Raw genomic sequence first — 27218 nt, forward strand, 5'->3', positions numbered from 1 at the left:
TAGTGAGTTATTTAAGTTTCGTTTGACTCGTTTTATAAAAAAAAAAAAAATTCAAGAGATATTATAAATTAGAAGGGTTTATTTTTCTAGAAAGAAAAGCCCAAAAAAGCCCGTAAAAGTCCTGTAGCCCTGTTAGGATCGGGCCGGGCTTCAAAATCTAGGCTCGGAATTTTTACGGGCCGGGCCGGGCGGGGCTAGCCCGATTGACATGCCTAGTGGGGTCTGATATATTTAGTCGATGGATCGTATTGGGCCTATTTGGGCTCGTTAAAATATTAATGCCATTCATCTTTGATATTCGTTTCTTGTGACCCAATTAACAAAGGAAAACCCATATACTAAGCTAATTTCTCTGCTCTTCTTTTTATCAGAGTTTCGAAAGAGAAAAGTTTGTACTACTGGTTTGGGTCAGAAGAAAGGAATATCAAAAGACAGACAATTACTTTTATAAGAATGGATCAAACTGGGCCTGTAGGGCCCATTGAATTAAAAATGCCATTACTTCCAGAAAGAATCGGAATCCCTAAGAGAGAGATTTGGGTTTTCAGGACCCGAGTGACTAATTGGGCCTTTATTGGACTTTTAAGGGTTTAATCGAGATATTTTTGAGACCTTTATTGGACATAATTTATTAAGGCCCATTTTCAACGGCAATGCCACGTCGGATAAATGGTCTTTGATACGTCGGTGTCAATTCAATGCCACGTAGACTTTTAACCAGACACGTGTTACACGAAGTGACTGTGCGCGGTAATAAACGTTAAAACGCTCTTTACGATGCGATGGGTGAAGGAGTGACACAGCTCACATTTCCATCAAACTAGTCGTTATCTTCTACTGTGCTATTATGTTATTTATTGGGAAAAATGTCGTTTTATCTCCCAACTTTCAAAAAGTGGCCAATCAATACGTCAACTTCATATGTGGCCATTTAAAACATGAAATAAACGTTGACTAACGTATGAGACATGGAACTTCGTTGACCAGGCCAAAATAGACATGCCGTTATCAGTCGTTAACGGAACTTCTAACGCCCGTTATCACCCGTAACGACTCTGTTAATCAACTTTCAAATTGTGGCCATTTTAAACATCAACTTCATATGTGGCCATTCAAAACATGAACTAATCGTTGACTAACATTTGAAACATTAGAATTCGTTGACCAGGCCAAAGTAGACATGTCGTCATCATTCGTTAACTGAACCTATAACATCCGTTATCACCCGTTAACGACACTGTTAGTAGACATGTCGTCATCATTCGTTAACTGAACCTATATTCGGGTGTTTTAGCTACTTTGGGTTAGATTCGGGTTAAAATATTTGGGTTTTATAGATTTTTTGATTATTTTTCAATACTTTGCATAGGTCGGATACAAAATTTCTAATATTTGGATACTTTGGGTAAACCTGAATCCGAACCCGAAATACCCGATCCGAACCCGACCCAAACCCGAAGTTTTAAAATACCCGAATGGATCTTAGTTTTCTAAACCCGAAAAACCCAAACCCAAAAAACCCAACCCGAACCCGACCCGAATATCCGAACGCCCATGCCTATTTTAATCCTATGATGGGTCTACAAGTTTGCTTCCATGATTCCTTTTTAGATTTAAAACAAATATATAAACAATGTTTGCTTCCAATTACTGGCTCTACGATTGTCTATATATCAAACCATGTCCTTGGATTATGCTTTAAACAAAAAATTTGTCCTGATTTTCTCTTGATTATTTTCAAAACGACGTCGTTTTGGATATACTAACAGAGTCGTTAACGGGTGATAACGGATGTTATAGGTTTTTTTAACGAATGATGACGACATGTCTATTTTGGCCTGGTCAACGAATTCTCATGTTTCAAATGTTAGTCAACGATTAGTTCATGTTTTAAATGGCCACATATAAAGTTGATGTTTAAAATGGCCATAATTTGAAAGTTGATTAACAGAGTCGTTACGGGTGATAACGGGCGTTAGAGGTTCCGTTAACGACTGATAACGGCATGTCTATTTTGGCCTGGTCAACGAATTTCCATGTCTCAAACGTTAGTCAACGTTTATTTTATGTTTTAAATGGCCACATATGAAGTTGACGTATTGATTGGCCACTTTTTGAAAGTTGGGAGATAAAACGACATTTTTCCCGTTATTTATTTACTTCTTTTTCTGTAGGATTTAGAAAAGGTAAAATATAATAAGACTTTTACTGTATTTATATTTTCCATATCACACAATCTTCTTTTTTTCAACTACCATTAGCCTATTTCAATTGTTAGCTTTGTTGATCAATTTTAACAGCAATGCCTTTTCTCATATCTACAAAATTCTAGCTTGTATATATATATATATATTTGTTAAATCCAAATATATTGACCAAAATTTATTTTTATATTCTTATGAATAATTTAGAGAAATTACTCAATAAAGAGGAAAACTAAGTACCTATATAAAAAAAAATGCATAATTAAAAGAGAAATTGTTAAAAATGCCCCTTTTTCAATACTCCTTTTCAAAAATGCTCCTTTTGAGAGTCCATTTTTAAGTTTGCCCTTTTTTAATTTTTAATGACCATTTTACCCTTATTTAAAACAAAATTAGGTCCACAAAATACAAAATATTTTTTAGCGGGAAAAGTGATCCCGCAATTTTCCCGCCAAAACACTTGTAAAAACCTTTAAAATACCTTGTAAAATTTTCCCGTAAAAATTTTTCCCGTCAAAAAATTTTCCCGCCAAAAATTTTTTTTTGCGGGAAAAGTGATTCCGCAATTTTTTTTCCGAAATTTTTTTGGCGGGAAAATTTTTGGCGGAAAAAATTTACAAGGTATTTTAAAGGTTTTACGGAGTATTTACAAGTGTTTTGTAAGGTTTTACAATGTATTTTAAAAGGTTTTACAAGGTACTTATAAGGTTTTATAAGGTATTTATAACTTGTAAAACCTTATAAAAAATTTGTAAAACCTTATAACTTGTAAAACCTTATAAAATAGCTTGAAAAATCTTATAATATCTTATAAATACTTTATAAATACGTTGTAAAACCTTTTAAAATACATTGTAAAACCTTATAAATACCCTGTAAAAACCCTTTAAAATACCTTGTAAATTTTTCCCGCCAAAAATTTAACGCCAAAAAATTTGCGGAATCACTTTTCCCGCAAAAAAAATTTTTTGGCGGGAAAAAATTTTACGGGAAAATTTTACAAGGTATTTTAAAGGTTTTACAAATTTTTACAAGTGTTTTGGCGGGAAAAATTGGGGGATCACTTTTCCTGCTAAAAAATATTTTGTATTTTGTGGACCTAATTTTGTTATATTTCCTTATATATTTATGATATCTTTTATTAAAAGAAGGGTAATTTAGTCATTTTGTACATAAAAAGAGTATTTTTAAAAATGGACATCCAAAGGAAACATTTTTGAAAAGGGGTATTGAAAAAGGGGCATTTTTGTGAGTCTCCCTTAATTAAAAAGGTGTGATTTTCTGGTCACCGTCTAATTAGGAAGATTTAAATTTATGATTTAAATTTATGACTTATCATAAATTTATCAGCAATTAAATTTTTTTTTTTTTTAAAAGAGTTTTATCGGTTTATTAAGAAGCTTGTTCCGTACACCGCTTGACCGTTTTCCTTCTCCTCGATTTCTTCTCTCCCTCGCTTCAGTATTTACGAAGCTTTTACTCTCTCTGCTCTCAAAAAAAAAACTAACCTTTGTCTAAAACCCAGAATCTGGGAAACCTTAAGACAAAAAATGTTTTACTCGCAATGTCTCGTATCGAGAAAAGGACCTTTAGGAGCTATTTGGGTCGCTGCCTATTTCTTCAAAAAGCTTAAGAAAGCTCAAGTCAAAGCTACTCATATTCCTTCTTCCGTTGGTTTGTCTCCTCCTTCACATTGTTCTTCTTCTTCCTCTATCTGTTCTAGTAATAGATTTCTCTCCGGCGATTTTAAGGTTTAGACTTGGAAAAGTGATTGATTGGGTGAAAGTTTGCAGCTTTTACCTGGAATCGGAATTTAGGGTTTCGTTTGTGTCCATTGGAATCGTCAATTAGAGATTTTTTGGGGTTTTTTCAATGTTAATTGTTTATGTTCATCAGTTGTTTGATAAAATGCCTCAATGAACCTCAGAGATTAAGTTCAGTGATTTTAAGTCTGAATAGTATTGAATCCTTTGTATCAATCTGCATACCCTCATATAAACTTAACTCCAAACATTTCATCTTACTCACATAGTATCAGAAAGCTGCTGAATTTTTGGTCAACACTTAGTTTGCTTGATCTCTAAAGTCCTTGCAGCCTCGACAAAGATGGATTTTTTCTATAACATTTGACATTTTCTGAACTTTTTTACTTGGTGGCCGTTTATGGTATATAATTCTTCTGGGTTTCTTTTGGATGCACAGATCAGATCTTGCAAAAAGAGTTAGATGCGTTGACATACAGAGTTTTAGCGTATCTTCTTCTGGGTGTTGTAAGGATATATTCCAAGAAGGTGGACTTTTTGTTTGATGATTGCAACAAAGCGTTGATCGGTGTTAAGGAGTTTGTGGCTAAGGAGAAGAACAGAGAAAAGACAGGTGTTTCATTGCCTGCATCTATCGAGTGTTTTTCCATTGCTTTGCCTGAGAGATTTGAACTAGATGCTTTTGATCTTGGGATTCTGGAGGATTTTCATGGGTATGCTTGTTATTCATTTACAGAATGTATTTCGCAGAGATTCTTTCATAGTCTCACCTTTTGTTTCTTCTTTCTCAGGGGAAATGTTAAGCCGCATGAAGATATTACACTTAAAGGTATTTTATTGCAAAAGTCGTTTAAGTGAATCTCATCACTGTTCATGTACTTAATACCTCTACACTGCGATGAAACAGATGGAAGTCAGGAACCAGAGAGCATGGACATGTATTCAATGGAAAGGGTATGTCTCACCTTATAGACTACTGAGTGTGTAACTGTTAGGTTCTACTACAGAGTATATTGACATTGTTTCTTGATTCAATTTCTTTTCATTCCGGTAATTTCGTGAATATATATGTAATAAAGTTAATACTTTGTGGAGTTGCAGTTTGACATGGAAGAGGACCTTCTGTTTACGTTTCATGAGACTTTCTCTGCCAATCATAATGAAAATAAACAGTAAGTATGATATTTTTTGGTTCCATACATGTAATCGACAAACACAATCCCAACTTTCTGTGTTTATAATTGTTGTTGCAGTGAGAGTTTTGCTCATGATATGGACATGGATGCAGAAAATGTCAGAGATACTACTGAAGAAGCATCGGTCAGAGTCGTTGAAGCGGAACCACTGGATTCTACTGAATCGTCCAGAGATCATCAAAATGCATCTAGGCATAGAGAGCATCCAGAATCAGATGACATTCTTGTGGAACCGCAAATGTCCGAAGATATCAGAAGAGCTCAAGAAGAAGACACATTTAGAGAAACCATATCTACTATTGTGCAGAGACTAGTGGATCCTCATGAATCCTCAGGCGATAATCTACGCAGAGATGGTTACATAGAGAATTTAGAATCGGAGAAAACAAGTTGCGAAGAAATGCAGCATGAAGGGTCCCTCCCATCTGAATGCGTAAGACCTGAAGCGATTCACAGGATTGAGGATCAACTTTGTGGTGCCACAAGAATTAATGGGGAGAAGGAGATCCCGGAGATGAGTACTCTAGAAGAACCAGAACCAGTATCTGTGACTGGTTCCAGAGACTCGCCAGAATGCGTAGAGAAATGTCGAGACCATAATGAAGCGGAAATGGGAAACTTTGAGTTGCTTCATGGGTCTCATAAAGAGCAGTCTGATACTTCTGAAGTGAATCTCCATGGTTCCGAGAAAGGTTTTCTCTCTGACATGACTGTTTCAAAAGACCCTAGTAGAGGGTTTAATGCAGCAAATACTCCAGTTGCTGTCACTCCCAAAACACCTTCGCGGGTGAAAATCTCTGAAGGTGCACACCTTATAGAAATATGAGCTTAATATACTCAGTTATGTTTTATAGTGTTAATCTATAGTTTGAATTACAGGGGGAACAAGTCCTCAGTTCTCGATCATCCCTACACCGGCTGCGAAGGAGTCTTCTCGAGTTTCACGGAAAAGAAAATGTCTGATAGATGATGAAGTGCTAATTCCAAACAAGTAAGAGAACTATTTGTAACCTGGATTATATTCGTCTGCAGAGTTCCGTACAAGTGTGTAATATTTGGTTCTTCTGTTGTTGTAGAGTTATGAAGGAAATGATAGAGGACTCAAGTAAATTGCTTGCAAAACGGAGAAACGTACCTCATACTGACTGTCCTGAGAGGAGAACCAAACGCTTTGCCAATCCTTTTCGAAGTTTCTTGGAACCTTTGATTCAGTGTAAGTAAAACCTCATAATCCGCTGTATATCGAATTGTATTGTTGTGTTTACTGATTGTTGTAATCCTGCAGATGGTTCTTCGGACCTCCAGTCGCTTTTTTGTCAACCCATCAAGCTTAAAAACTGGGCAACCACAGGAACTCCTAGAGATGCTAAAATCGCTAGACGTAAGGAAAATTCTTCTCTTGACACCGTCAGAACTCCTGGGGTTATTTTATCTTCAGATCAGACTGAGAATACTCAAGAAATTATGGAGACTCCTCAGGCTGCTGCTCTTGCTGGGCTGAAAGTGACAGCCGGAAATAGTAACATGGTTTCGGTTGAGATGGGAGCAAGTTCTATAACTTCTGGAACTGCTCATCAAACAGAAAATGCCGCAGAGACACCTTTGAAGCCTTCAGTTATTGCTCCAGAAACACCCGTGAGGACATCAGAGCAAACAGAGATTGCTCCAGAAACACCAGTGGTCTCCGAGCAAGTAGAGATTGCACCTGAAACGCCAGTGAGGGAATCAATGTCGAAAAGATTTTTCAAGGACCCTGAGACCTGTTATAAAAAATCGAGACCTGCAAGTCCCTTCACTTCCTTTGAGGAGCATCCATCTGTGTATTATGTGGAAAATAGAGATCTTGATATGATTTTAATGAACGACGAGGTACTGCTGTGTTGCATCATTCTGACAGTAGCAAAAAAAAGCTTTTATAGTTCTTTTAGCCTATCCTATTTAATTACAAGACTGAGCATTTATTTTTTGTGTTTCTGCTTCAGCAGGTGAATGCAGATGAAACACACGACTTGCAACAAGGTAACACGCATTCTGAATTCTGATCTTGTCCACAATTCAGAATTGATCTCATGTAGTACTCGGTCTTTTATTGATTTAATAGAAAAGAATCTATTAAGATTTTCTGAAATTATATGTAGCTTTAAGATAGAAATGTTTTTTTATTGCATATCGATCATCGTGTTGCCTCCTTACCATGTATGTTTTGATTTGCAGAGACATGGTCAGCAAGAACAAGGTTAATGACTTACACTTTCAGTATCAACAACTTCGATTCGCTTACATTCAGATAATTATCCTGTTTTCTGACGCTGGATTGTACAGGAATGTGGCGAAATTTTTGGAAAAGACGTTTGTGGAACAGAGGGAAAGAGAAGAAGAAGAAAAGGTGAGTTTGTTGCAGCTCTGTAGAGGAAGAACTCAGAAGGAAAGCGCAAGCCTCTTCTACGAGACTTTGGTATGTCCCAATATTTTCACAATTTCATATCTTCACCTTTTTTACTGTCTCCATGAAAGATTTTAAGATGGAGAAACTCTCTGAATTTGATTTTGCAGGTGTTGAAGACCAAAGGATACTTGGAAGTGAAGCAAAATCGTCCATATAGTGATGTTCTTCTCACGCCATTCGCTAGACAACAAAAAGCTTGTTGAAAAATGGCTTTTTTTTTTTACTTAGATTCCTCAGATTTCTTCGGTTAGGTTTCAGATTAGTGCTGTTAAATTTTAGTATCTTCTAACAAAATAGCAATTTTGAGTTTTTCTTTTAAGTTAATTTTTAGTAAAGAATAATTGACGATCTTTTAGATGTCTTATCAAGTTTTTAAGTATTTTAGAGCATCTCCAATGGTTATCTTCAAATATATCTTCAAAATTGAAATTTTTTCAAAATTGAAGGAAAAAATGAAGCAAAGTTTTTTCAATGGTTTCTTTCATTTTCTACTTCAAAAAGAATATTCTAAGTATATTCTATCGTTCTTTCATTATAAATTACTCCTTCTGTTTTTGAAAAGTTGTCGTTTTAACTCTATTTTGACAAATTAAGAAAAGATATACAATGACTATATTAACCTCATAAAAATGACAAGTAAATTATTTACAAATAATTTGTGTTCAATAAAATGAGGGTAATTTGGGTAGTTATTGGCATAATTACATTATTACCTTAAAACGACAATTAATTTAAAACAAAAAAGCTCTAAAACGACAACTATTCGAAAACGGAGGGAGTATTAACAATGCCCTTTACTTTCTAAATTTATAAATTTTGCCCCATTTATTTATGGTTAACCAATAGTTCAACAAATTTTATCTACAGTAAACATTTGAGCAATATTTTAAGTATCTTAATAGATCTGGAAGCGCATTACCAAATTATTAAGTTGTTACTCTATGCTATGTTATGTTTATTTTATCATTAATATCGGTATTAATTATGTATTTTAAGTTTTATATTGAATATTTTGTTGTTTTTCTATTTAATAGAAGTTATCATTGCATTTTAATTTGATTGGATAAAATAAAAAAATGAAATTTATAAATTAATTGGATAAAATATAAATAAATAATTTGTTTGGTATAAAATAAAAACTTCTTATAATTTAAAGGATCATTTTGTAAATAAAAAGTTCATCTTCAAAATATGAAGATATAAATAGTATACCTTCAAATATGAAGATACACTATTCACTTCTTCATTTTGAAGGTAAAAATGAAGCACCATTGGAGAAGATTTATTCATTTTTATCTTTAAAATGAAGGAAAATGTGAAATTTGAAGCACCATTGGAGATGGTCTTAGAGGCAATGTAGCTTTTGAATCATGAAAGGCTCAATCTCACCTGTAAACTACTTTTTTTATGTTTGAGTAACTCTTTTTTTGTCGTCTGAATAATGCATTAAAAAGGGATCGGTTTTGTTAGAATCACCACAAAAAAAGAGATCAAAGATAATCTTTAATCACCATCTGATACCTATATCCAGAGCCGGCCCTACGAGTTATGGGGCCACAAACAATTACGGTTTGGGGGTCTCATAATCTATATATAAATTTTGTTTTTACTGTTTGGGGGCCCCAAAATCTATACATATTACTCGTTAAAAATTTGGGGGCCCAACACGAATGTTTCACCTGGCTGTGCTCAGTTACGGCCCTGCCTATATCCAACATATGCTACTGAGATTATAGTAAACAATTGCACGACTAATTGTACAATGAGCAGTTCTCCGCAACATTTAGATGGATAGTCTTATCTTTAATACTCGAGACTACAACGGACTATTCAGTCTACAATTTTCGGAATCGAACCTCAAATTTGATGATTAAAACTTAATAATATCATCAATATTATTAAATTTAAGAATATATATTGAAATTTAAGTTTTTTATACGAAAATCTACAGTAAAAATATTATAAAAGGGGTTCCATTCAATTATTTCTTTACGCATTTCAATGTCTTAAAGCTTATATTGTTTTCATGATTTTCCTTATCCACTATCCATCACCAAGATTGAAAGCAAGACAGTTCTACAACTAAGCAATAATAACATAATACACACTTTTTTCAAACACTACAAAATGTAAACATTACAAAACAAACAGATTTTTATATTAGAAATTATCAAATGTTATAACCTTTTTGATAAGTGTTGGATCATAAAAATAAGTTCAAACAATGAAACAATGGATTGATGGTTTTTTGGTAGGAAATATATGCAGTTTCTTAAAAATAATACCAATCCATACAAACTTCTCATAATGAAAAGAACAATAATTGGGTTCACCCTTAGGGTGAATCTTTTTATTCACCCTCTTTTATTTTAACAAATCAAAATTCGCCACATAATAAAAAAAATTAAACTTATTTAATTATTAAATCTAAAACCTAACTACTCTTTTGTAAACTCAAACCGATATATAATATCGTTTAATTACAATCTAAACCCTTGACCTTTCTAACGCATATTCAGTCGTACCGGCATGGCCCCTCTCCTTTGTAAATCCAAACCGCTATTTAGACTCGTTTAATCGTAAAAAAATCTAAACTCTAATCATACTTTCTAAACCCAAACTGACATTTAACCTCATTTAATTGTAAAATCTAAATCCGTTTATAAATCCAAACTGATAGTTAACCTCGTTTAATCATAAAATCTAAACCCTAATCGTACTTTCTAAACCCAAACTGACATTTAACCTCGTTTAGTTGTAAAATATGAATCCGTTTATAAACCCAAACCGATATTTAACCTCGTTTAATCATAAAATCTAAAACATAACCCTTTCTAATAAATCTAAACCGATAGATAATTTCGTTTTAGTGGCAAATTAGATTTTATAATTATATGATTTTTTTTTAATTATTAGATGGCATATTTTGATTGGCTGAATAAAAAGAGTGAAGGGGTGAACCCAAGTATTTTTCTAAAGGAATAACATTGTTTGGGTTTTGATAGTTGCTCTAAAAAACTGTGTTTTGATAATTAAAACTTTTCACTAAAATCAATATATACTTTTAAATAATTATATAAATTAGAGCTTCTATGTCTTTAAAGAAAATAATATCTACATGATATTATTATCATTACACAAAAGCTAGTGTTTTTCACAAGAATTTCTTTACATATAAACCATAAGATCATTGATGCAACAATTATTTAGCACTCCTCCTCAACAGTTGTGAGATGTATCAAAATAAAATTCAATTCACAAAACTTGTTATCACACCACCTTAAATTTTTTACGGTTATGCGTTGTGGTAAAACTTTCACCACCAATTCGATCCATTTTTCATCATCGGTCTCTTCAAATCTTTTCAAAATCAAAATAAATATCTCTAATTATGTGTGTCATCTCTATCGTATAATATACTATGATTTCTCAAATCAAAATTTATATACAATTTTGAAAAAGCAAATGTTCAACTTATGTACATTATAATCATTATGAGCATATATTATATCAACTTTATATTGTTGTGATACTACTTTAAGTAAAACATCTATTTAACAAATTAAAATAAAGTTTTTTTGTCATATAATATAATAAAAAAATTGTTTGAAATTTCTTCTGCTACGAGCAGACCCACGTTGGTGGAGAGGGATGCAACTGCACCGGATAAAATATAAAAGTTTTGATTCAAACAATTGAAATTATTGATACAAGTGGTCTTGTGGTTATGATTGCACCACATTAACTAAGAGGTAGAGGGTTTAATTCCACACTAAAACATTTATTCGGCTTTTTTACACCGAGTGAAAACTTTGGCTGGGTCTACCATAGTTTTCAGCGATAAGCAAAATATATCATCTAAAATTTTTTTACCGTAAACAATACATTATCTTTGAGGTGATATCGTGCGTTTGTAAGACCTTACCACTATTCCACTCTCTGAAGCGTTTGTAGCAATTATACCATAAAATTTTATATTGTATTAGATTTCAAATATCTTAATTAGTGTATCATGTAAAGTGTTTGGGATTTTATGATTAAGATATAAAGAAAGAAAAAAAAAAACCAAAATCTAAGAAATCTTTATAAAAATACCAAATATGTTGAATATTACATCAAATATCATTTTATATATATATATATAGATTTATTTATTTATTTATTTTGACGTCAAAGCATTTTTTGACAAAAAAAATTAAATACAATTTTAATTATATATAAATATATTTAGAGGAAATAATCTCAAATCATTTTTCATGGTACACTAAGAAAAACAATTGTAATTTCATCGTCTGATCTTAATGTATAAAATAACTTACTTTAATATTGAAAAGTTATCAAAATGTTGTTGCATATCAGTATTGATCAGTTTGATTAATCTACAAAACTTTATGTAGAAGACAATGTAATGTACTAATGTGGACTGATTATTTTTTAAGAAAAAAAAACAATATGTATCTTGATCACAAAGCCCATTATTTTACCCAAAAAAAGCCCATTTATAAATTTGAATGGGGAAATAATCTAATATAATAAATTACGTTGTATATGTTTGTCGGCGATCTTCAGTCGTCGTCACTCAGTAGCTTTTCACTTTCGTCTGAATCAGAGAGTAAGTCTCTGGATCTCTCGTAAGTCTCTCTTCTTTCTTTGTTTTTCGAAACTATTAATCTCATATTGCTTGTGATATTCATCGTGATTTCTCTTTTTTAATTTGGTAAGTTCTGATGATAATCGTTACTAAATCCCAGAAATTGACATCTTCTTATGATTGTTTCGTTCATCGATTATTGAATTTTGGAAACATGTACTGATTCCTTAAGGTTTGGTTTCCTGATCTGTTTCTGAAAATAACTGTCAAATGGGTTTTTGTTTGAATTTCTCTGAACCTAATGTTGTTCTTTGGTTTCATGTAATCACCATTTTGTTTGTGAATTTCTACTTTGGTATTGAAGAACTTATCTTAACATCATACAATTTGTATTTTCAGATCCAATAATAAGTTCAACAATATGACACAATTGTGAATTGATGCAGTATAAGCTACATTGAAGTATGGGATCCGTATCGCTAAAGATTGGCGATGGAAGCGCAAGATTCAAGCGATCAACGCTTTTTTCTTCCGCCATCAACCTCCTTATGCTTTTCTCTATAGTCACTACAAATCTCTTTGCATTATACGCCTTCTCGTCTCGGTCCCAATCCCACACGCCACATCCTCTTCATTCCAACAATGTCTCTTTGGTTTCTCAACATCTATCACTCATCCTCAGAGAAATCGATTCGTCCCACCGTACACTCTCTCTAATGGAGAAACAAATGATTGGTTTTGAATCTCTCGATCTTTCGCATCAAGAAGTTCCACAAGAGCTTAAACTTTTCCTCCAACAACATCAGCTTCCTCTTGGTAAAGATTCTCGTACTGGTATCACACATATGGTTGCATCTGTTGGACATTCCTGTGAAATGTCTCTAGATTTGTTATCTCAGTATATGTCGTACAATGTGTTTGAAAAGTGTCCGGATGATTGGAGCCTAGCACAGAAGTTGATTCTCCGTGCTTGTGAACCGTTGCCACGCCGTCGTTGTTTGGCTAAAACAGTACAGAAGACGGGTCTCGCTTGGTTTCCTGATTCTTTGTGGAGACCAGTTAGTAACAGTAGTGTTAACTGGAGCGGTCTTGGCTGCAAAAGTTTCGAATGCTTGAAAGCTAAGAAACTGAGCCGGGATTGTGTTGGTTGCTTTGATCTAGCTACTAGTCATGAGAAAGACAGGTTTGTTAAGGTTAAAGGGAAGACTGATTTCTTGATAGATGATGTTTTGGGTTTAAGCGATGGGAAAATCCGAATCGGGTTTGATATTAGCAGTGGATCAGGTACATTTGCTGCTAGAATGGCTGAAAAGAATGTGAATATAATCAGTAACACATTGAATATAGATGCTCCTTTCAGTGAATTCATAGCTGCGAGAGGGGTTTTTCCGTTGTTCATGAGTTTGGATCAGAGATTACCGTTCTACGACAATGTTTTCGATCTCATTCACGCTTCTAACGGATTGGATTTAGCGGCTAGTAATAAACCCGAGAAGCTGGAGTTCTTGATGTTTGATCTTGATCGGATCTTGAAACCCGGTGGATTGTTCTGGTTAGACAATTTCTATTGCGGTAATGATGAGAAGAAGAGAGTTCTTACGCGTTTGATAGAGCGGTTTGGGTATAAGAAGTTGAAATGGGTTGTTGGAGAGAAAACTGATGTAGAGGTTTATCTCTCGGCTGTTCTGCAGAAGCCTGCCAGGATTTGATTGATTTTTTTGCTTTTAAATCAAGATTTTGATATTTTCTTAGGTTATAAAATTTAGAGTAAGTGTGAATTTGTATTTTGGGGTTTTGTCTGATCATGTATGATAGACAGTTGTGCTGTATGTTTGTGCCAACATCATTTAAACCTGATTGATTCTCAAGCGATCTCTTAACGTGAACTGCTGCTAAACAAAACTTAGAGATATCAACAACTATATATATGCCTAACGAAAGATTTACATATAATTTACATGGTTAATGATAAGTATATGCCTAAAGAAAGATATAATATAGTACAAATATTATTAATTGATATAGATTAATTTTTATTTTATTTCAAAAGAATTGGGAGGGACTGGAGCGAGCGTAGTAGCTTGGGCGATTGTGAAATGGCGAAGGAGAGTAATCTGTCGAGCTTGGTTCACGAACTCCGTGAACGGGTGGCCGCATCCGCCTCCACTCCGGCTAACAACCTCCGTCACTCTTCCGGAGACGAAGAAGATGCTCTAGAGATTCGATTTCGGGATGTCTTCCCTAATCTTTTGAATACCTACGTTGTTCCTTCTCTCGGTAATTACTGTCTCTCTTGTTGGATTGTGCTGGAATTGAACCTAGGGTGGATTGGTTTTTCGATTTTCTCTCCAATTTTGTCAGGCAACGGGAGGGAAGTTACAGCTGTTCTGAAGCTTGTTGGTCACACGGCAAGGAACATTCCAGGAGTCTTCTATCACGGAAACCCTTGCGCTATCCTCCCTGTCATTGCTCGTATTATTCCCTTCTTTGCACAACCTGAATTTGTGTAAGTGTTGCACAACCAGATTAGTAGGTGTCACTCTTCAACAGTTTTTGCTCTAATGCTGCTTTCTTTTGTAAATCATTTCACGCAGTCATGGGCATGGAGTATTACTTGAAACTGTTGCCTCTCTCTTAATGTTGCTCCGTTCCAACTCACGGAAGGCATACCGGATGTTCTTCCATGACGCTTTGCAGGCCATTCAAGGTTTGCTTCAAAAACTGCCTCCCTGAATATTAATTATGGTTCCAAAATTCTTCAACTTATACTGAGGTTTAAAACAGAGGTTCTAGGAGACTAAAAAAGTGATCTTTTTTTTTAAATTGTACTTTTAACGGCTCTTCTTTAATTATAAAATAGTCTAGAATGTTGACAAAAAAATAATAAAATTACCCAAAAAAAAGATTTAAATGTAACACAAACAAAAAAAAAAAATCCAACAATTTGGTTTTTGCCCAAGAGCTCTAATATATGTTGGGTCGGGACAGTCACCACTCCCATGCTAAAATCTGATTTGAATTAGCAATAAAATATGTTATTATCTTGTTAGAATCGATATTTCAAGTACAGTTGATTTGTTTATGTAAAAAAAAAAAAAACACACACACACACACACAATTTAGGCATATGTAAAGAGAAGATGAATGAAAAATGAAATCAAAATCGACTAATTATTTAAGTGAACATGGAAAAAAATCACAAAAGTATGTATCTTATTATATAAAGGAGTTAGGCGAGAGAAGCAAAAAACATATAGTCAATGGTGCACATAATAAACCCACTAACCAATAAAAGCCCAGCCTAGCCCAAACAAGATTATTGTTTTATGAATACCTTCTTTCTACCTCTAGGGTTATTATTTGTATAACTTTAGTCATTGCTGCTCTCAACTCTTGCCGGAAAACAAAATCGGCGCTGTTTTCACCATCTCCATCTCCATGGCCAGTTCTAGCAAGGAAGTTAATTTATTTGGTTTGTTTTCTGTGGCTCTGAGCTCCTATCTAATGTTTTTTATACTTGGCTGTTGATTTTAATATATTTTTTTCTTTTGCTGCTCTTCTTTTAGGTAAGAGAAATCCGGACGATGATGATTTGGAGACCAAACCGGTTCTCAAGAAACATAAGGAGGAGAAGGTAACCTTAAGATGGTCGGATCACTCTTCTTCTTTGAGAAGAATCTTCTTTACACTTGTCTTTTTAATGCCTACTACTCGTGTATGTATGTAACAGGAGAAGACAACGGAAGGACTTGCTGATAGTCTCCAGCACAAGTCTGATCAAGCTAATTTAATCTCACTGAAGGTTTAATATTGTACAAGTTTTTTATTATGTTCAATTAAGCATCTTGTTCTCCAAAATGTGTTCCAATGGCTACTCGCTTAACAGGAGGAGGAAACAGTGGAAGGACTTGATGACACTCCCGATTTTGTTGAGGTACCTACAACCTCTTCTTATGCAATTTTTTAAGCCCTTTTCTTCATGCTAACACAAACTACTACTTGGCTGTTAAATTCAGGAAGCTGCCGTAATAAAAAATACGCTCTTTATGGCCCATATCCCTCACAAAGCTAAAATATCAGATATCGTCTCTTTCTTCAAAGATGTTGGAGAAGTTGTTAATGTTCGACTTGCTATAAAACGAGATGGTGGGCGTACTGGCTCTGGCTTTGTTGAATTTGCTTCTGCCAATGAAACAAAAAAGGTGAGACTAGTTTTTTTTTTTTTTTTGGCTAATGATGACACTAGTTATCATTTGAAAAGTTGTGTATATATAGTTATATGTGTATACGTATCCAAGAGTACTATTGCTGATTAAATCTTCTTTACTCTAGGCACTGGAAAAGAAGAATGGTGAATATTTGCTCCATCGCAAGATAATTCTCAATGTTGCTAAGATAGCTTCTTCATTGCCTCTTCCTAAGTAAAATGATTTTCCATGTTTGGTAACTTATTGCTAGAGTTTTTGATACAATATCACAGAAGACTAACGCTTTTATTTTTGATTAATTAGGCATTGCATAGATCACAAGGTTTGGTAAGGGATTTTAACTATTTCCCCTCTCCATTTTTGTTATCCAGACCACCTCGGGGTGAAGTTTCACTAGGGTTTTCCATTTTACAGGTACGAAGACTGCCTTCGACGAGGAGAAGATGAGACACCTCCCGATTTCGCTGAGGTACCTACTGCCCTCATTATCTTCAAAATATGAAGAAACGCTCATCTTTTAATGATCAAAAGATTACTTATACTCTGGGGCTGAATCTTTTGCCACTTTTTCTTCTTTATGCAATTTCAGTCATTTTCTCTCCTTAATAGTCATGCTAACACACTTGGCTGTTAAATGCAGGAAGTTCTCTTTGTTGCCAATCTCTCTCCCCAAACTAAGATATTAGATATGTAAGTAGCACCTTTTTTAACTCCCACTTTTCTTCTCTGAGCAAGTTTTCCATATCACTGATATTTTATCCTCCACTTTTACAGCTTCGATTTCTGCAAAGATGTTGGAGAAGTTGTCAGTGCTCGACTTATTGCAAACCATGAGGGCAAGCATGTGGGCTGTGCCTTTGTTGAGTTTCTTTCTGCTAACGAAGCAAATAAGGTGAGACTGGTTTTGTAGTCATGATGAAAAAAAAAAATGTATTTTACTTGAAAAGTAGCGTATACAAACTTATGATGAAGAACGTACAACTAGTTATTTGAAAGTAGGATAGCTGATTAAATCTTTTTAATACTGTAGGTGCTGGAAAAGAAGAATGGTGAATATTTGCACAATCATAAGATCTTTTTGATGAAAGGACATGGTGAAACTCCCGATTTTGCTGAGGTACCTCTTCTTATTATCCTCACAATATGTCAGGCTCAGAAGAAACGCTTAATAGCAGAATTCTTATGTTGGGGGTGAATCTTTAGATGAGGCTACTTTTTGTTTTTTTTTTTATGCAACTTTAAGTCCTTCTCTTCTTTGCGTCTTGCTAACTCACTTGGCTTTTAAACTCAGGCTGTTGCCACAAGAAAAACAAAGACGCTCTTTGTTGCCCATCTTGCTCCCCAAACTATAATATCAGATATGTAAGTAGCACCTTAAGATTTCCTCTTTCGTTCTTGGAGCAAGTTTCTCATGACTAATATTTTATCCTCCATTTTTTTATAGCATCAATTTCTTCAAAGATGTTGGACAAGTTGTTCATGTTCGACTTATTGTCAACCACAATGGCAAGCATGTGGGCTGGGGATTTGTTGAGTTTGCTTCTAATGACGAAGCAGAGAAGGTGAGAGTAGTTTTTATAGTAATGACGTAGAGTATTTTAAGCCGTCATTTGAAAAGTAATGTATGAAAAATATACAAGTCGCAGTTATTTGATTAAATCTTTTATACTGTAGGCGCTGGAGAAGAAGAACGGTGAATATTTGCAGGATGGCAAGATTTTTCTTGAAGCGGCTAAGATAGCTCCATTCCCTCCACCCAAGTAAATTAATTTTCCATGTTATGGAGATTTGTTTCTGTCAACTTATTGCCAGAGTTTTCATACCATCACAGGACACTAACACTATTATATTTGTTTAACTAGGTGGTGCATAGATCACAAGGTTTGGTAAGGAATTTTAACTATTTGCATCTTGAGTTTTGTTATCAAGAGCACATTGGGTGAAGTTTTTGGTATACATGTAGAGATCACAAGGGTTGTTTAATGTTCCAGGTACGAAGACTACCTTCGACAAGAAAGCCTTCAGATAGATGAAGATGGGGCAGTGGAAGGACTTGCTGAAACTCCCTATTTCGTTGAGGTACGTGTTCATATTATCTTCAAAATATGTCAGGCTCAGAGGAAATGCTCAAGTGTTTGATAACAAAACTGTTTCCACAAAGCCAAAAGATAACTTAATTCTGGGGACGAATCTACTTTTTGTTGTTATGCAATTTAAGTCCTTTCCTCCTTAAAGCCATGCTAACACACTTGGCTGCTAAATTCAGGAAGCAAGAAAAAAGACGCTCTTTGTTGCCAATCTCCCTCCTCAAACTAATATACCAAAGATGTAAGAAGCACCTTTAGTTTCCTCTTTCGTTCTTGGAGCAAGTTTTTCATTGACTGATATTTTATCCTCTCCATGTTTACAGCATGTATTTCTTCAAAGATGTTGGAGAAGTTGTTCGTGTTCGACTTATTGTTGACCATAGGGGTAAGCATGTGGGCTGTGGCTATTTTGAGTTTGCTTCTGCTAATGAAGCAGAGAAGGTGGGTAGTTTTTATGGCAATGATGAAAAATAGTGTATTATTCTTATATGATGAAACTTTTTGATGAAATCTTTTTATACTGTAGGCTCTGGAACAGAAGAATGGTAAAAGTTTGCGCTATCATCATATCTTTCTTGACGTGGCTGAGATAGCTCCATACCCTCTCCAACCCAAGTAAAATGATTTTCCATGTTATGGGGATTTGTTTCTCTCTATCTTATTGCTGTAGTTTTGATGTCATAACAGAAGAGTAACTTCATCATTTTTTGTTAATTAGGTACAACCTTGTAGAGAAGCTTTGGTAAGGGATTTTTAACTACTGTTTTGCCTTTAGAGTTTTGTTATCAAAAGCAAATTGGGTGAAGTTTTTCGTATAAATGGAGAGATCACAAGGGTTTTTTGATATATTCCAGGTACGAAGACAACCTTCTACGAGAACCGAATCTGAAGCAACAGAAGGAAAAATCCGACGGATTCTGCGGTAAGAAGACTACCTTCTCTTCCGGGGACGACTGCTAGAAGATGAAGCTCTTTGGTGTTTTTAACTTGTGATGCAATGTAACTTGTTTATATTACTGGGGTTTTTCTTATGTTTTAGTCTGAACGTACATTAAAATATGCTTAATTTTGAATGGTTTGGTGTCGAATCACTTCTCTCTGCCACTATTACCTAAGTAAGAGAGCCGTATACCATTTGAACTGATTTGGTTTACAAAATTGAATGTTCCTTTACGTTCAATCATGGAGTGTTTATTACCATCAAATTCCTTCTTTGTGGAGTTCTCACCGTCTTTTGGTTCTAAGCATTGTGAAGACTCTCTGCCTCAGATCAGGGTCTTGTCTCCGATTTCAAGATTTCTCCGATCTAGGTTTTCTTTGGGAAGCAAAGCAAAGCAAAGTTATCCAACCTATCTTAGATCAAGGCACAGCATGCAAGGATCAATTGTTAATAAGAAGACTAGGCTGGTGGTGTCACATGGCAGTTTCAGACTCTTATCTTCCAACCTTTCAATGTGATGTGTAGACATTTCCCAACGGCTATGGCAGCCACAGCTTGGGCAGTTAGAGTAGCTCTCCTCCACGCGATGGAGAAAACGAAATGGGCATTTAGAGTATCTCTCCTCCACGCGATGGAGAAAACGAAACTAGACCTCCTTCCTCGAGATGATTCTTGAACAGCGGTCTTTCTACGGAATTCCAATGGCTTGGCTCGATCAATGTGCTCCATTGTGTTCTCAGTGTTATACAGCTTAGATAGATTCCATTTCGTCATTCGCGGGTTTCATTATTATCATGGTTTGTTGTAACTTGGAGTTAAGTTTTCATCTCCTTTGATTCAAGCTAATGAAACTATCGGTTTGAACAAACAAAACAAAAAGGCAATGACATCTGCAATAACACTGAGGTTGTGTGTCAGAGGTCTTAAAAGGTAAGCAAGAACACGAGCGAGAGCTATAACACGATGACTATGTGTAGAATCGCAAGAGGTATCATTCGGTTGGGGTTATGTTGAACCCGATGATACCCGGAATGTAGCAAAAATAACTGAATCCGACAGCAAACTTAAACATCAAATTCACTAAACTTGACATCCAAAGTACTTGAAACTGTCACAATAAACAAGTTCAAAGGAGAGAGAAGACAAATGCAAGTTCCATAAAAGTGTCATCAAACAGCAAGGGTCAAAGTTCAAACATAGATAGAAGGAAAGCATAGGAAACAGTTTGGTTTTGATACTTGGAGTCTCGGATGATGGCTTAGGTATTATACTTGGATCTCTCATAACTTTGAATACCTTGCAAGTTGAATTCAGGTTCAAAGTCTACAAGAAAAATGAAAGAGTATAATGTTAAGAAAAAGAAAGAAAAAAATGATAAAGCATAATGTAAAAGAGAGTTCAGAGGAAAGAAATAACCTCTCACTAAGCAGGTAAACCGAGGTATCTTCTGTTATATGCCTGACGAAGACGGTCCAACCTAGTCTGAAGGTGGAGATCTCTGTATTGGAGTCCCATAGCGTTATCTTGGCCAGCACCAAAAACATCAATCCTAATGGCAAGAGCACATTTAGCAGCTAATGTTCGCGAGAACTTTCTCTTGTAAGGCTCAGGTGCTAGATCAACCAGAGGTGAGCGGTAGATAAGACCATCCCTGGGTGTGGCTTCGTTGGCTCCGAGTGTCTCAAGTGTGCTCGCAGGCATCTTGGAGAGTTTCGATAAACCACCTCCAAGATAAATCAGGCGAGGAGCAATTGGCACTCCAACTAGAGCAGTCAGATTGGGAGCAAAAGCTTGCATATGGTCATTGAGGCTATCCAAAAGAGCAGTTGTGGTGGTATGAAGAGGTAGAACCACATCTCGACAGAAGTTCTGGATCAGCAGCATCTCGAGTTGACTGAAAGGTGGTGCATGTGAATGCACAGCTGCTGCCTTCAGGCTCAGCTCATCATCAAGCGATAGGAACTACAGAGAAAGGAGTAGTATATAAGATCAAAAATCAGGGCGTTTTTTGTTAACGGAAGTCTCTACACAGTTGAAAATATGAAAGTTACCTCGGAGAAGTCTAGATTTGCAGCGTTAAGCTTGTCTCCCATCAACAGAACAGATTTGACATATGGGATTTGGGGTTGTACGATACTAGAGAGCTCGGGAAAATGAGGTCCATACCATTCTCTAAGCCTCATCGTATAGGTATTCAGTTCTTTGACAAGAGCATCGTAAAGACCAACAGTTGTGCGAATAAAGGCATCCATCTGACAAAAACTAGATAGTTAGGAGATGCAAGAGAAGCAACTACAAAAAAAACACAAACACAGGATGAGTTAAATGCTAAAGATACCATGTCAGGTTCAAGACCAATCCCCATTGCTTGTCTAGCCAGCCTGTGAGACAAGGCCCTGTCCCTAGCCATACGAGGAGGGTCACCCACGAGTGCTGAGGACTGACTTCTAACACCTCTAAGCAGCTCATGTACAGCTATGTTGTGAAGACAAGGAATAGGCTGGAGGTGACAAATTTCATATGAGAGACAAACACTACCCAATACAACAGACACGACAGGGATTAAATGTTGGAAGTGAATAAGAAACAAACCAGATCAGAGCTGATCCTGTCTCCAAGGTCAGGGTCACCCACGCCTAGGGTTTCACCAACAACTTGACAGTGAGCAAGTAAGAACCCACGAAGTGCAGGGCTCATAAGACTCATTTTGATGGATTCGAGCTCTACGAAAGCATGAATTTGGCTGGGAAACTCATAAAAAGCCACTAGAACCACTGCTTCGTTTGCTGCTTCCGCGGACTGAAAATGGGTAGCCAAAGCATGTACATTATCAACCAAAATCGCGTCGTCAACCACCCTCAGAAGGGCATAACCCCAGAACGTTTCGTACAGCAAAAGCATCGCAAACCCAGAGAGAGAGAGCGAAGAGAAAAAAAGAGATGAATCGAGGAAGAAGACGAGAGAAAGGGGTTTTGCCAGAGAAAGGGGTTTAACATTTGATGAAACCGGTTATAACCGGGTTTTAGAGAAATTGGAGATTGCAAATAAAGAAGATCGGTTCTGTGATATTCTGGTCCGGTTCGGATTTTTCAGGTTTAGAAAACTAGGATCCGTTCGGATATTTTAAAACTTTGAGTTCGGATCGGGTATTTTGGGTTTACTCAAAATATCCAAATATTAGAAATTTTGTATCCGATTCTATGCAAAGTATTGAAAAATACTCAAAAAATCTATTAAACCCAAGTATTTTATACCCGAATCTAGCCAAAAATAGCTAAAACACCCGAAAATATCTTAACATCCGAATCATTTAGGCACTTAGGTTATTACAAGTATAATATATTATAACTACTAGATTTTAACCCGCGAGATGATTTATTTTTTAAGTTAGTATATATTAAAGTTTAAAAATTGTATCTACTTATAAAATATTTATATTTTTATAGTTTATAATTGTTATTAAGAAACGGTATACCATGAGTCTACGGGACAATTGTTAAGAAACTGATGATTTAACCCGTATTAAAGCGGCATTTTAACGATATTAAATCCGTTCCGAAATATAACATGTCCGTAATTTCTTAACCCGTCCCGTGATTTGTTTTCTAAAAGTAGTGATTTTAAAATTTAATGATTATTTATTATATATAAATGTTTACAAATTGTATCATTCTCTAAGATATTTATATTTTATTAAACTAAGGATTTAATCTGTATTAAAGCAGCATGTTAATGATATTTTAAAATTTTATAAATATTTATTCAAACTTGTCCGCCATATAACCCCGTTCCGAAATATAACCCGTCATGTAATTTCTTAACCCGTCTCATGATTTGTTTTCTAAAAGTAGTAATTTTCAAAATTTAATAATTATTTATTATATATAAAAGTTTGAAAATTGCATCATTCTCTAAGATATTTATATTTTATAGTTTACAATTGCTATTAAGTAACATTATACCACGAGACAATTTTTGGTTTTATACAATCTTTTCTAAATGAGAGTGATTTGATATGTCTAATATTGGTGGTATTAAAAAAAGGGAAATTGTTAAAAATACTCCTTTTGGTGTGCCCCTTTTCAAAAATGCCCCTTTTAGATGTTCATTTTCAAAAATGCCCCTTTTTAAATCTGAAATTTTATAAAATTTTATTAGGTTTATAAGGTACTTATGGATTGTAACTACTACTTGAAAACTCGATCCAAGTATTTATAAGGTGTTTTTAAAGGTTTTACAAGTTATTTTAAAGGATTTTTAAGGTTTTACAAGATATTTTAAAGGTTTTTAAAGGTATTTAAAATGCATTTATAAGGTATTTATAAAATATTTATAAGATTTTAGATACATAGAAATGTAGTTTGTGTATGTTTTAATAATATTACATACATATTTGGGTAAATCTTATATTTTTAAGAACATTTTTTATAAGGTTTTAAAAAAGGGGTATTTTGAAAAGTGGCATTGAAAAAGTGGCATTGAAAAAAATTAAGGATTTAATCCGTATTGAAGCGTCGGATTAATGATATTTTAATTTTTTTTATTATTGTTGATTCAAAAACTTGTCCGGCTAAATCCGTCCCGCAAAAAAAAAATCATTTATTTTATTTATGTTGATCTTATTTATTATATGATTCTGAATCATCCTTTAAATATTTTAGTCGATGTGGAATGTTGAACACATATTTTTCGTCAGTTGGATAATATATATCCGTTTTTATAAATTTTGAATCACAATATATGCAGGAATCACAGTTTATGTAAATTTCGAATCACAGTTTATGTATTATATGATGATTCAAAACAGTTAAAAACAAATCAAACAAAAATGATAGGAGAATCATAATTCTAAATCTTAATCAAATTTTCTAAATATCTAAATTATTAAATATAGAATATCCGGTGTATGAGTTGAGTTAAATATAACCCGACTCAACAGATTTTTTATGACCAAAATTTGTAAACGGGTCGGATACCCATTGTATCCAAATGCATTTTGCCCACCCACTAAAAATGTACTTCAAAAAGTACTAGTATAGATGTATTTATATTTCGCGTATGTTCGGGTTCGGATTCGGCTTGTGAAGTTTTGAAGTATTTTAAAATTTTGGGTTCGGGTTCGGGTGTTATGTCCAAGCTCCGAAACAAAACCGGTTTAGAGAAATTGGAGATTGAAGATCCAGAATCGGTTCTGTGACAATCCCGAGTATCTCAATTTTTTTTTTTACTCTTCATTCCTTACTGCTCCAGGGTTGTCCTTGAAGGTAACAAATTTCAGTTTACTTTGATCAAACTTTCTTGTTTCAGACTTGAATTCGATGTCCGGATAACATTTTCTATCGATTTTGTCATTCGATGATGTTGACACGAGATTGGCTTTGCTTGATTTTTGGTGTATGGCTCCATTAGGATTGTTTCATTTATTCATCAAACTGCTTCCGAAGTTAGTGAATTTAGCATTTCTAATCAATTTAGGGCTCTTCAATTCCATAAAGTTGCCTTTTTTTTTGCACCTAATCCATTTAACTTTGTTATGTTTTAGAGATTATGCTCACTAGTTTTGTGGGAATGAAACGTTTTAAAACATTGTGTTTAGAGCTGAAGGAAGGTGCTAAGGACTCATTGTGTTTCTTCTGCTTTGAGATTTGCTTGAGAATTTTGTTGGCTTAGCTCTTTGTTCACTGAAATGGATTAGAGTTTTCCTGAATAAAGGTGCTAAGGGATCTTTTGTGCTTCTTCACCTGTCTCTGTTGAAAACCGCAACTTCTACTGTCTGATTGTATCTGTGTCATCGTGTAAGGATATCTAGGTTGTCTTGCTCCTTTAGTTTTAGTGTCGCTTAGCCTACCTTGTTCAACTGAAATGGAGGAGAGATCTCTGAGGGAAGATAAGCTTGATGATGATAGAACCTTGCGAATGAGGCTGAGGGCTCTTTGTGCTTCTTCATCTGTCTTTTGTACGGAACCTCAAATTCAATGGTCTGATTGTATCTGTTTCATTATGTATGGTCGTTTAGGTTATCTTGCTCCTTTAGTTTTATGTGTAGTTTAGCTCTATACTGAAATGAACTTAAGACCTCTAGAGGAAGGTGCTTAGGGCTTTTTGTGCTTCTTCAGGTGTCTATGTAGAACACGCAAGTTCAACTATCTGATTATGTCCGTGTCATCGTGTAATGATATTTAGGTTGATGAAGGGTTTCTGTTTGAATTTCAGTGCTAAACAGTTAGGACCGCTCTTGAATGTGTTTATGCGTTCCTCTTGGCGCCATTCTCTGGATTGTGGTTGGTATCGTGGGAAGTCTAATCCGCTTTTCCACTGCTTTTATGTAAGTTTTTCTCCATTTCTCGTTCTTTATGTTATTGCAGATTATATCATTTAACCACATTACTCAATCGTTTAGGATGGAACATGGAGCACTGTTCAAGGCAGTTTCACCGCTGTCTGCGATTTTAAAGATGTCCTAGTTTTCTCTTACTCGAACATCTAGTGCGGATCGTCACTATTATGAACTAAGGTCTGCAGTAAAATTCAGTAAATTGTGTTTGCCGATTATACAACAGTGCTTTCTTACCGTTTGCACTTATATTTTGCAGGTTACTTCAAATCCCAGGCGGTGTGATTGTTGCGGTTCTCGGAATTCTTGTTGATTTCCCAGGTATTGTTCAAAGGGTGGCACCCGTTTGTTTCATGTCCTTTCTTGGAAACAGTGTGTGTCCCAATCGATGGCCTTTAGCTGTTGCCGGAGCAGTTCTAGCATCCGTGGTCGGTGCTTATGGCGGTGTAGTGCTCATATCAGGTTCTTAAACAATGACCCTTTTTTTTTATTTTTTTGATTAGGAGGAAAATGTGAATCCTGCCTGATGATACTGAATCGGTTTCTCTTGTCGCAACACAGGAGTCATCGTTCTTCTTAGGTCTCTGCTATGTTGTTGCTTCTGTTTCAATTTATGATGAACGATTTTCTTGACATGCCAGCAGAAGGTTCTTGCTTTCCCAGGTTTGTCTCCAAATGGCTTATCTAGCAATCTCTGATCTCTTTCTCTTTTTTTCTTAATCCTAAAACCGGGGGTTTTTGTTTTATTCAAATCTAATTCCACCGGTTTATTACTCGGTATGTTTCTAACCGCACAATCTAGTACCCATTTGAAACAAAACCGTTTCTTTAAGCATAATTTGATATAGGCCCATTAAGATAGTTAGCCCATTAGGATAGTTAAGCAAATGAAAATTGTCCCACATCGACAAGTTGGTTCCAATTATCTGTGTTTATATATTAGAAAGCTTTAGGAACAATCAAAATCGGCAGATGATGTGTCCCGTTCCTCTTCCCGAGGGTTGAACAATCCGTTGATTGGGACCACGCTTGTGTAGCGTGGGAACAAGCTGCAAACAAAACCGGACCTGATGCCCCTACTTTTTTCGTTTTTTTTTTTTTTTTTTTTTTCTCAATCAAAGTTTCTTCTTGTTTCAGACTTGAATTCGATGATGTTGACACGAGATTGGCTTGCCATCATTTGGATTGATTCAATACTTGCATCAAACTAATTCTAAACTCCATGAGTGTTTTTTTGTTCTTTTACTAGTCTTGTTCACTAGTTTTGTGGGAATGAATCGTTTTTAAAACGTTTCTTTACTTCTTCCTTGTTTGCTTACGCATCGTTTTCTGCCCGCTTATATGCCTTATTGTGGTGGCTATTGGAAACTCTGCTATCATCGTTTGTGAGAGCTTACTTTCTAAGTCAAGCACATGACTTTTCTCAGTTTCAATGTCAATGTTTCTTGC

At 35.1% G+C, this 27218-nt stretch overlaps 5 protein-coding genes and 1 long non-coding RNA gene across 12 annotated transcripts; 5 read left to right on the forward strand and 1 right to left on the reverse strand.

The window, feature by feature from the left end:
* Positions 1 to 3612: 3612 nt before the first annotated feature.
* LOC9306744 (sister chromatid cohesion 1 protein 2) lies at positions 3613 to 7960 on the forward strand. Of its 4 annotated transcripts, none has more exons than XM_021019564.1 (13): positions 3613 to 3878; positions 4407 to 4680; positions 4759 to 4796; positions 4875 to 4921; positions 5069 to 5139; positions 5221 to 5966; positions 6043 to 6154; positions 6240 to 6376; positions 6449 to 7032; positions 7149 to 7182; positions 7378 to 7399; positions 7486 to 7618; positions 7717 to 7960. In XM_021019564.1, exons 1-13 carry the CDS (start codon positions 3755 to 3757, stop codon positions 7810 to 7812), a joined length of 2418 nt encoding a protein of 805 aa, XP_020875223.1. In that variant the 5' UTR covers positions 3613 to 3754; the 3' UTR covers positions 7813 to 7960. The 4 variants fall into 4 exon arrangements, with proteins under 4 accessions (XP_020875223.1, XP_020875222.1, XP_020875225.1 ...); XM_021019563.1 differs by having other exon boundaries at positions 3618 to 3878; positions 7146 to 7182; XM_021019566.1 differs by having other exon boundaries at positions 3636 to 3878; positions 5256 to 5966.
* A 4193-nt stretch (positions 7961 to 12153) lies between these two features.
* LOC9304699 lies at positions 12154 to 14072 on the forward strand. 4 transcript variants are annotated; one of them, XM_021019813.1, is made up of 2 exons: positions 12154 to 12240; positions 12600 to 14072. In XM_021019813.1, exon 2 carries the CDS (start codon positions 12665 to 12667, stop codon positions 13907 to 13909), a length of 1245 nt encoding a protein of 414 aa, XP_020875472.1. In that variant the 5' UTR covers positions 12154 to 12240; positions 12600 to 12664; the 3' UTR covers positions 13910 to 14072. The 4 variants fall into 4 exon arrangements, with proteins under 4 accessions (XP_020875472.1, XP_020875473.1, XP_020875474.1 ...); XM_021019814.1 differs by having other exon boundaries at positions 12159 to 12221; XM_021019815.1 differs by having other exon boundaries at positions 12168 to 12240; positions 12647 to 14072.
* Positions 14073 to 14245: 173 nt separating this feature from the next.
* Positions 14246 to 14933, forward strand: LOC110226563 (serine/threonine-protein kinase ATR-like). The gene is made up of 3 exons (XM_021018507.1): positions 14246 to 14477; positions 14562 to 14706; positions 14795 to 14933. Exons 1-3 carry the CDS (start codon positions 14297 to 14299, stop codon positions 14931 to 14933), a joined length of 465 nt encoding a protein of 154 aa, XP_020874166.1. The 5' UTR covers positions 14246 to 14296.
* Positions 14934 to 15539: 606 nt separating this feature from the next.
* Positions 15540 to 19635, forward strand: LOC9304700 (nucleolin). Its single transcript, XM_021019859.1, has 21 exons — positions 15540 to 15672; positions 15767 to 15834; positions 15931 to 16002; positions 16087 to 16134; positions 16217 to 16402; positions 16533 to 16621; positions 16712 to 16735; positions 16823 to 16877; positions 17049 to 17098; positions 17183 to 17300; positions 17439 to 17525; positions 17700 to 17770; positions 17853 to 17970; positions 18083 to 18168; positions 18271 to 18294; positions 18400 to 18487; positions 18675 to 18736; positions 18819 to 18936; positions 19022 to 19110; positions 19214 to 19237; positions 19350 to 19635. The coding sequence occupies exons 1-21, from the start codon at positions 15639 to 15641 to the stop codon at positions 19453 to 19455; spliced, it is 1617 nt and encodes a 538-aa protein (XP_020875518.1). The 5' UTR covers positions 15540 to 15638; the 3' UTR covers positions 19456 to 19635.
* An 860-nt stretch (positions 19636 to 20495) lies between these two features.
* LOC9304701 (probable nucleolar protein 5-2) lies at positions 20496 to 22395 on the reverse strand. Its single transcript, XM_021016724.1, has 5 exons — positions 22028 to 22395; positions 21774 to 21935; positions 21487 to 21687; positions 20852 to 21397; positions 20496 to 20758 (listed from the first exon to the last, which is right to left on the reverse strand). The coding sequence occupies exons 1-4, from the start codon at positions 22334 to 22336 to the stop codon at positions 20858 to 20860; spliced, it is 1212 nt and encodes a 403-aa protein (XP_020872383.1). The 5' UTR covers positions 22337 to 22395; the 3' UTR covers positions 20496 to 20758; positions 20852 to 20857.
* Positions 22396 to 24729: 2334 nt separating this feature from the next.
* On the forward strand, positions 24730 to 26854 carry LOC9306745. The gene is made up of 5 exons (XR_002330652.1): positions 24730 to 25391; positions 25649 to 25760; positions 25836 to 25949; positions 26029 to 26231; positions 26331 to 26854. It is a non-coding gene; the product is annotated as an uncharacterized LOC9306745 (long non-coding RNA).
* Positions 26855 to 27218: the final 364 nt, after the last annotated feature.

Source organism: Arabidopsis lyrata (genome assembly GCF_000004255.2).
Source record: "Arabidopsis lyrata subsp. lyrata unplaced genomic scaffold ARALYscaffold_7, whole genome shotgun sequence".
Lineage (NCBI taxonomy): Eukaryota > Viridiplantae > Streptophyta > Magnoliopsida > Brassicales > Brassicaceae > Arabidopsis > Arabidopsis lyrata.

What these genes read in the sequence shown, in the direction of transcription:
- LOC9304701 (XM_021016724.1), bottom strand. Translation starts at nt 22,336, where the DNA reads ATGCTTTTGCTGTACGAAACGTTCTGGGGTTATGCCCTTCTGAGGGTG. An exon ending in ACAGGATCAGCTCTGATCTG is followed by an intron (nt 21,936 to 22,027) that starts GTTTGTTTCTTA and finishes TGTCACCTCCAG; the next exon opens with CCTATTCCTTGTCTTCACAA. An exon ending in TTGGTCTTGAACCTGACATG is followed by an intron (nt 21,688 to 21,773) that starts GTATCTTTAGCA and finishes AGTTTTTGTCAG; the next exon opens with ATGGATGCCTTTATTCGCAC.
- LOC9304699 (XM_021019813.1), top strand. Translation starts at nt 12,665, where the DNA reads ATGGGATCCGTATCGCTAAAGATTGGCGATGGAAGCGCAAGATTCAAG.
- LOC9306744 (XM_021019563.1), top strand. Translation starts at nt 3,755, where the DNA reads ATGTTTTACTCGCAATGTCTCGTATCGAGAAAAGGACCTTTAGGAGCT. An exon ending in AATCATAATGAAAATAAACA is followed by an intron (nt 5,140 to 5,220) that starts GTAAGTATGATA and finishes TTGTTGTTGCAG; the next exon opens with TGAGAGTTTTGCTCATGATA. An exon ending in CTTGGAACCTTTGATTCAGT is followed by an intron (nt 6,377 to 6,448) that starts GTAAGTAAAACC and finishes GTAATCCTGCAG; the next exon opens with ATGGTTCTTCGGACCTCCAG.
- LOC110226563 (XM_021018507.1), top strand. Translation starts at nt 14,297, where the DNA reads ATGGCGAAGGAGAGTAATCTGTCGAGCTTGGTTCACGAACTCCGTGAA. An exon ending in CTACGTTGTTCCTTCTCTCG is followed by an intron (nt 14,478 to 14,561) that starts GTAATTACTGTC and finishes CAATTTTGTCAG; the next exon opens with GCAACGGGAGGGAAGTTACA. An exon ending in TTTGCACAACCTGAATTTGT is followed by an intron (nt 14,707 to 14,794) that starts GTAAGTGTTGCA and finishes CATTTCACGCAG; the next exon opens with TCATGGGCATGGAGTATTAC.
- LOC9304700 (XM_021019859.1), top strand. Translation starts at nt 15,639, where the DNA reads ATGGCCAGTTCTAGCAAGGAAGTTAATTTATTTG. An exon ending in CAAACTAAGATATTAGATAT is followed by an intron (nt 17,099 to 17,182) that starts GTAAGTAGCACC and finishes CCACTTTTACAG; the next exon opens with CTTCGATTTCTGCAAAGATG. An exon ending in CAAACTATAATATCAGATAT is followed by an intron (nt 17,771 to 17,852) that starts GTAAGTAGCACC and finishes ATTTTTTTATAG; the next exon opens with CATCAATTTCTTCAAAGATG.